The sequence below is a fragment of the Lathyrus oleraceus genome, chromosome 6, assembly GCF_024323335.1.
Source record: "Lathyrus oleraceus cultivar Zhongwan6 chromosome 6, CAAS_Psat_ZW6_1.0, whole genome shotgun sequence".
Classification (NCBI taxonomy): domain Eukaryota; kingdom Viridiplantae; phylum Streptophyta; class Magnoliopsida; order Fabales; family Fabaceae; genus Lathyrus; species Lathyrus oleraceus.
In genome coordinates, this window is record NC_066584.1 from 520,962,783 (window position 1) to 520,972,052 (window position 9,270).

The 9,270-nt window shown below is 37.1% G+C and overlaps 1 protein-coding gene across 1 annotated transcript; it reads right to left on the reverse strand.

Moving 5' to 3' along the window:
• Positions 1–3,042: 3,042 nt before the first annotated feature.
• LOC127096549 (F-box only protein 8-like) lies at positions 3,043–4,366 on the reverse strand. The gene has a single exon (XM_051035104.1). It carries the CDS (start codon positions 4,364–4,366, stop codon positions 3,146–3,148), a length of 1,221 nt encoding a protein of 406 aa, XP_050891061.1. The 3' UTR covers positions 3,043–3,145.
• Between the last annotated feature and the right edge of the window lie 4,904 nt (positions 4,367–9,270).

The window sequence follows — 9,270 nt, forward strand, 5'->3', positions numbered from 1 at the left end:
TATTACCATGGTTAACAAACATACTGTTGAAGTTTAGTATGACGAAAGGTCTATTTTGTAGTAGTTATGATCCACGTAAGCCTCATATGGATGCTATAGAGAGGATATTAATATATTTGAAATCCACTCCAACTAAAGGAATATTGTTCTCAAAACAATGGTCACTTGAGGGTAGAAGGCGAAGGTGGCGAGAAACACAAAAAAAGGGGGTTTGAATTGGGTTTCTAAAACAAAAGCTTTTTCAAAACCAACTCAATCAAACAATAACACGAACAAGAAAATTAACAAAGTTATTTTTATACTGGTTTGCTGATAAGGAAGATACCTCCAGTCCACCCTACCAACGTGATTTTTCCTTCTCAACAAGGACTTAATCCACTATAATCGAAACTGATTACAGACACCATAAATACAAACCGTGTTTGTCTTCTTGAGTCTATTTGACTAAAACCTAGTCACTCAAGGAAACCACTCAAACAACTTTGAGATTTACAAGTTTGTGTTTACAAGTATTGAATCTAAGAAAGCATATTAAAACAAGTTAAATACAATGAATATCTTCACACGATAACGAGCAAAAACTCTTGTGTGTTTATAAAAATTATACACAAAAATAATATGAACTTCAGCAAAAGTGTGTGTATGAGCGTAATTTTAGTGTAGTGAATTAGAAGCTTCTTCCATTCTTCCAAGCCTCCTTTATATAGGAAGTTGAAATATCAGTTGGAGGGTAGAATTGGAATAGCAAATTGCAGTTGTCTCTTTGTGCAACGGTTTACATATAGGAGACAAAACGGTACAATAGTGGAAGGAAGGGTGCTCTTGTACTGTGTACTACTTCTCTGATGTAAAAAACCTTTTGATCTTATCTTCTAATCTTCAGAGAGTTCTGACGAAATGATATTGAAGCATGCTTAGAATGATTAAGAGACTAGTTGACAAAATCTTCAGAACCTCGGTCTTCAAAGTCTTGACACAGTTCCTCAGAATTTGGTCTTCAGAGTCTTCAGATCTTGTTCTTCAAAAGCTTCAGAACTTGAGCGGAGAATCTTGAAGGCTGACAATCCTCCAGAGACAATTCAATCAGAGTCATATTCATAAGCTTTAGCATAAACAATCATCAAAACCGTTGTCTAAGAGCTTTCTAGAACTCAACAACCTATTGTAGAGCACTTGTATCTCTTCAGAGTCAGAGTGTGTTGATTCCAGAATTTGATGACGTCATACGTCAGTTCTTCAGTGTCAGAACATGTTAGCAAAAGCTACACACTAGATAAAAACCATTAGTGTAGAAAATTATTCTCTAAGAAACAAAGCATTATTATCATTAAAACTAAAGGCCAGATGCATAACCAAATATTTGTAGGATCAAGCGCTTACCACTGCGCTAAAAGCAATTGTTGTTAGTGAGGGTGCAACTTTATTTCCTTATAGTATGAGCCCTCAGGGGCTGCACCTAAAGCGAGGTTTGTAAGCTTCCTCTAAGCGCCATGGGTTGGGATGTTAAGCCCATTCGAATCCCTAAGGGTGACGCTGGATTTATTTATCCAACAATCTCCCCCCCACTGTCAGCCGGGGGGATTCGAACCCATGACCAAGTTCTGATACCACTTGTAAGATCAAGCGCTTACCACTGCGCTAAAAGCAATTGCTGTTAGTGAGGGTGCAACTTTATTTCCTTATAGTATGAGCCCTCAGGGGCTGCACCTAAAGCGAGGTTTATAAGCTCCCTCTAAGCGCCATGGGTTGGGATGTTAAGCCCATTCGAATCCCTAAGGGTGACGCTGGATTTATTTATCCAATAATATTATTCTTACACAAGGATACACAGATGTCGATTGGGCAGGTTCAGCAGATGATAGAAGATCTACCTAAGGATATTTCACCTTTGTTGGAGGGAACCTTGTAACTTGGAGGAGTAAAAAGAAATTGGTAGTAGCTAGATCAAGTGGTGAAGTAGAGTTTAGAGGTATGGCACTTGGAATGTGTGAACTGTTATAGGTAAAAAGTGTATTGTCAGACTTGGGTTTTGATCCAAAAGAGGGTATGAGTTTGTATCGTGACAATACATCTGCCATATAGATTGCTTATAATCTTCTCTGACATGATTGGACAAAACATGTTGAAATTGATAGACATTTCATCAAGGAGAAATTTGAAGCTAGGACAATTGGTTTTCCGTTTGTAAGATCTGAGCAATAATTTTATGATATGCTCACTAAAGGAGTAGCAAACGAGGTGTTTAACGAATCTCTATTCATGTTGGAAATGTGTGACATCCATGCACCAACTTGAAGGGATCTTAATATGCATTGCATTTTCACTTAATATGTGTGTGGGAAGTTATGACTATATTTCATTGAGTCTTCAATGGCAACCTGGCTACTGCAGGAAGAGCGATATTAAAAGCACACGTCAACTGTAGAATGAATGCCATCAACTGTAGAATGCCTTCATCTTGTGGCAACTTATTTTCATGGAAATTATAATTATAATGATGATGTAATATATATTGCTTCCGTATAGATATACTAAATAAAAAGGAAGCGACTATGAATGATTTATCTATTATGAAAGACATTAATTAGTGTTTATTTATCTATTTTACAACAAATTAATTAGTGTTTATTTATCTATATTGAAAGATTTTATTTTTCTTTTAAAAACAGTTGAATAACCATCGACAGTTATATTGGTACCCATTTCCATACCGTAAAATCAGCACAAGGAGTAATGGATTTTAAAGATGCAAAATACACACATTGTTTTCATATAGAGATATGCATCAGTATCATGAAAAGTTACACAATGTTTATTCCTAAAACTCAAGTATATATGTTATGGTCTTCACTACCTGCATTTCAGCATATTCACGCTCTTAAAAATGAAATAGAGACATAATCAGTTTGCAAATTAAAAAAGAGTATACAATTCTTACAAATGAAATAGAGACATAATCAATTTGCAAATTAAAATTAAATTCATAAAACAAGATCCATATCACCAAGTGTCTTCTTAAATTGTCAAATACATGATATAATAATTATGAATTTCTGAAGTTGACAAATCACTTTGTATACATGGTAAAAATCCTAATAACCATAGCAATATACCTCCGGGTGAAAATAAAAAGAGAAAAAAAAAACTAGTTACTTGATCCTCCAATCGAAAGAAGGCTTTCCTTGTAAAGTCCGGTATAACAACAATAATCTTCTCCTTTAATCCCAAGCTCCTCAAATATTTGGGTGCTCAAATCGACATAGGCTAGCTCATTATCTATTTTTCTAAAAAAAATGTATCCCTTCTTCCCAAATCCAATTGGGGGCCAGTCAATGGAAGGCATGGGGCCACAAATAAATAGTTTGATCCATGATTCTTTCACACCGAGTTCACCCAAAATAGATATGTGAAAAATATTATTCTTGTCATGATTTATGATAAAAGCAATTGATCCATTTAACGCCGTCAAGTGTCCATCATTCAAAACAGATCTTTCATCAATGGGTGTTGTAAAGAACACCTCATTACTCATGTCAAATGACATCATAAATATTTGATCATGTTTACCCCTAACCAACCAATGACATGCACCATTCATGTACAATTCCTCCCCATAAAATGCGTTACCAACATACCATTGAGCCATATCGTCCATGTGGAGTATCTTCCAAGAATTATTTCTTAGACTATATATCTCAAAAAAGGAGAAATACATTATACCTTGTGGTGGAGGAGAATCAGGGTCATAGTCATTACAGCTTGAGCTATCAAATGTTACATATTGAATGACCTTAAAGTCATCTCTTACTTGGTCATAACCAAACCCATGAAAGTCATGAAACACGCGAAGGCGGGGGTGTTTTGGTACAAGCTCATCGGGGCTAGGAGGAATGACAACGAATTCTTCAATAGCTGGGTTCCACAATACATATTTGACCTTATTAGAATCTCCCCCTTCATAATTTCTCCCGATACAAAAAATACCGTTAACACTTGTTTTTCCCAAAATATTAAGATAAAAGTCATCCTCTTGAAATGGAGGTGGCAAAGTTAATTTGATTCTACTATCGAGCAAATGCAATTCAGGATGGTAACGATCAGCACAATCACGTTTAAATATGAGAAGATATGTATGATGATTGTCGGAATTCCTATGAGATATGAAATGGTTGCGGAACATATTGATGAAATGAGAATTTTCAAATAAAATGGACCATGATTTGCGTACACAACCAAAACGCTTCAATGATTTAATGGGAAGTTTTGAAAGAACATGGAAGGCAACATCATCGTCAATATACTTTCTGCTAACCTTTGAATCAGACCACTTGTTGAACGGCGGTGATAGCTTCTGCTGATAATCCATGAACGAGTGGAACGGTGATGAACCTTTTCATTGCCACGCACTTATGACTGGAATTTTCTTCTAAACCAATACCTACTACACACTGCATTATACCGGGGTTACTTGTCTCTATAAATTCCCACGAATAATCCTTATTGCCTCCCAATAAACTCTTGCAACATAAAATATTCCACATTCTACACTTAGTCCACATGCTCCAGCTTAGCTTATCTTTTGTTGGCTATCATCAACTAAACTTCTTAGAATACAAGACTCACTGCTCGAAAAATGTATGTTACTTTACATCCATCTCAAGACAAGGAATCCATTACACTTACTTGTGACCATAATACTGCTATCACATACTTCTCTTAACATCAAGGTTTAACTTCCTCTATTCCACTATGTAACACCCCAGACTGCTCTCAGGATTATCAACTAACCCCACAAATCAACACGGGCCTTTTCAACATGTTTTGTCCTCACTCGCACGCTTTCCAGGAAACTTCCCAGAAGGTCACCCATTCCAATACTACTCCAAGTCAAGCACGCTTAACTATGGAGTTCTTATTGATTAGGATACCGAAAAGAAGATGCATCTTGTTGATATAGGTAGTACCAATTAATCCTTATAAGCCTTCTTTCAACCATGTAGTCTCATACCTGCACAGCCTCAGGATCCCTCTCATTCCGATATGAATTCGGTTTTTCCCCTAGAAGCTGCTAGGAGTGTCTCATTGTCATGCATCATGCATCGACAACCACTCCATCGCCCTCGGATGTTACATGTAACCACTCTTCGGCCTCTCTAACCTCGTGTGTCACACACTACATACTCTAGAAATCCTCGATGTGAACAATCATCAACTACACGCCCATAACTTTGTCTTAATGAATCTTAATGGTCCCATTGTGCCTCTATCTAAAATGTGCCCCATTACAACAGTTGTATTGCAACATCCATACTACTTCCGCACTCGGTGTTGACTTGTCTCCCTATGATAATTCTCTCCGTTCCAATTACAAAACCATTCTACTAGAAGTCCTTAAATCCAACTTAATTGCTCTTATCCTCAACCAGTTCTCATACAACCAAAGCCCACTGGAGCTTCCATTATTATATAATGTGCGCTATCGGCCTCCAACACAAACTCTTATAATTGATCTTTAGGTAATTCATCATTCCATTATGGTCTCTTACTAACACTGAACCGCTGACGAGCTATCTCCAATCCGATCTCCCTTCTAAAACTGAACATACTTGGTTTATCTTATAACCTCCATTTTGTCCATACATGTTTCACTTGGAATAGGCAACCATGTCCTCGAGTCTCTCCTTAGACTTCACCACTACCTTAGGCTCCCAACAAAACTGAACGTCCTTAACCCTCAAGTCTTTAACAACTTACAAGGTACCATTCCAAATATATATATTCCATTAAGTACTCTCGTTCTTCTAAAATATTCTAGTGGCCTTAGAAACTGAAACACTAATACACTACCTCACTTCCAGACCTTATGACATATGCGTAACATAACCATCCTTCCTCCTTTACCATACAGAATCACTCGCAATACTATTCCATATTAGTGAGTATATCTTACTCCACTAGCAATTCACACCTCTCTCAAAGCTCTGACAATTTATCCAAGACAGATCCTTAACTTCTTAACGCTGTTACCACCGCAGAATCGCTTGGATGATACACTACTCTTCAATTCCATAATACCCAAATCACAACGCCTCTGAAACTTCAACTGGTCCATCTAGTTCTCCTTACTTTCTAACTCTTGGCTTGAGCCTATTCTCAAAGCGCAAGTTCAACCCACACTTCGGAGTCCTCGTGGTCGCTCAACCATGATCCTACCTACCATGCACATAATATTAGGTTGATCAGGCCCAATACTATATACAGTGATATTAAGAATCATGTTGGCTAAACACACATATGAGGCAGGAATAGATTTACTTATGATGTTTCAAGGCTAGGTCGAGAATCAACCTGCTCTGATACCAACTGTAACAACCCGTATAATATATATCTAGAATAATATCATACAAGTGTTAAATCTTGGTACTGTCACAACATAAGTGCCTAATGGCATCGATATATATACATGTCCAAACTAAAACATTACTGGAACATGTTATACAATAATGCCTAAACAATAAAAATCTAAGAACTATGTACAATATCTTCATTGCACACAACTCCACAGCGGAAGATCATAATGAACAGCAACCCTTGAAACATCCATAACAGCTTCTCATATATTCAACCTGTAAAGAATTACCTCAAAAATAACAACAATGATGGGATGAGATAATAATCTCAGTGAGTTCTCCTATCCTATGGGTCCACTCAGCTCTACAGGGTTCTAATCAATGTTCAACTCATATCCAACTCAAGTCAACAAGGGAGCGAAGACTTGAGCGATGGAGAAACTATCTCGCAATTGTATGGCAACATGCATCTGAGTTCTCATAACTCAACCACGATCATTATTCAGATTCACGCAACATCGAACCCCAACCGGACCTACGTCTAGGCCAAGGCTTGGTTCACGCATGTCCGTATGATTCGACTTTCGCGGTGGATATCCGGTTCCCCTATGGGACTTAAACCCACTTTTAAGAACCATCACCCGTACGGGACTCTAACCCACCTAGGGTATCTTTCACCGTATGGGACTCTAACCCACATAGGTGTCCACCTTTCCCCCATGTCCACCATGGTTGGGGCTCAAACCCAATTGAGACTCGAATCATTGGTCCCACATCCCAATGCTTACTCATCTAAGCATACCACAAGAGATGTGTACCACCACAGAAAATACACATTCTGAATACATGATCGGTTCCACAAATCATTGGTTCCACGAACCATAACAAATTCATAAATCACAGGTGACTTCATTCACCATAATACACCAATAATAACATGGCATGTTCCATACAATGCGTCTCATTCTCAATCATGGCAACATATCATCCACGACCTCACATAAGCGTCGTACGAATGAATACCGTATTCTCATACATATATCACACATATTTCATAACCTAGATTATCTTACTAAGTTATTAATCATTTTATCCTCCTACGTTTCCTCACTCTCCTTTGGTAAAGTTTTTAATCATGTTATTTCACAATCAAACATATCAACCATGTTTAACACCCATCATAAATATAATTCATTTAATTTGTAAGACACATAATATACTATAATATGATATCATAATAATAGCCCTTTTCATTATCTTACTAACGCATCCGTCCGCATCCAAAACGGAGCTATAATGCTCAATTAATTCATTAATCTATCTTAATCAAGATTTAGATTAATATTTATTCATTGCATAAGTATTCAACAACAACCTCTCTAGCCTAGTGGTAAGGCTTGTACAGTTTCAAGGAGGTCCTGGGTTCGAACCCCACTGGTGACAAATTCTGTATAGACAGAAAATTAAATTCTGTTTCAGTGATAACCGGTTAACACGCACATTTTCATATTTTCATTGTTTTCCACTTCTCAAAACTATGTTGGGATATTACATAAGCTAAGTGTCCTTCTAATGTTGGTACTCTTGATATAAAAGAAGAAGTTGTCGTTCATACTCATGAGGCCTAAATCACCTAGCTGATGAATTATCTTCTGATCATAACCAACTCATTGTTTTCCACTTCTCAAAACAATGTTGGGATATTACAGAAGCTAAGTGTCCTTCTAATGTTGGTACTCTTGATATAAAAGAAGAAGTTGTCGTTCATACTCATGAGGCCTATGAGGAGGAAGTTCAACCTATTTCATATGCTAAAGTTACTATGAAAATAGGTACTCATCTTAATTATATCTCATATATAATATTAAATTCTTTTGTTCTAGAGGAATTATCAAATCACCTAGCTGATGAATTATCTTCTGATCATAACCAACCAACTTATGTGTCTAATTCAGAACAACCAACACCCATCAACATTATACTTGAACCACCCATTGAGGTGTCTAGTGCTAAGCCTTCTAGCACTGTTTTGGTAAATCCGACTTGAATCCTATGAGCATCATGCCTTACCAAGTCATCCCTATGGAAACTACACCTTATGTTGAACCTTCCCAACCAAACCTTGTTCAATCTGACATTGCTATTATATTTGAATATGATAAAGGAATCTAAGACCAGCCAATACTTGAACCTCAAAATTTACCCTAACACTAACAAGAAATCCCCACTCACACAATTACTACTCAAAATGAGGTTGAACAAGTAACTCTAAACCAACCTCCAAAAGATCCACAACTGACAACTACTAGAACTACAACCTGTCCAAAATTCTGAACAATTTGACCATCACAACTCACCTTCAGCGACAAAATATGTTGTGCCAGAATCTAACACATTACCTTTACCTAGTCCCTCTACACCTCACTCTGCTATATGCCCAACCCTTCCACCTTACATGAACTACCAAATGGAAGAGTTTAGAACTATTACTTTTGATAGAGTTAGAAATTTGGTTGCTGAGAGGTGTTGCGGTAAATTCATGACCATTAAGCTATGGATAAACTTAACGTCAATAAAACAAGAGTCACCACCGCGCTTTTATGTTTCCAAAGGAAAAGGAAAACTTACAAACAAAACCCAAAGATAAGAAGTTTTAAAATCAAAACTAATAAAATGTCAGAGATTTCAGGTAAGGGGGTTGGTTACACAGAGGGAAGGTGTTAGCACCTAGAGTGTCCTAGGTACTCCCAAGAAGCCCTTTTTTATGTGTGTATGTGTTTTGGTATAAAATGATGTTTGCAATTAATGGAGTGTGAGGATGAGAAAAGAATTCATTAATTAAATTTTTGTGTTTGACTAGACCTTCGGACTTGTGCCTACGTACCAACATAGAAATGAGGGATCAAAACCTCGTAGTTCG

Excerpts from the sequence above, each read along its gene's own strand:
- LOC127096549 (XM_051035104.1), bottom strand. The coding sequence starts at position 4,366 with ATGGATTATCAGCAGAAGCTATCACCGCCGTTCAACAAGTGGTCTGAT.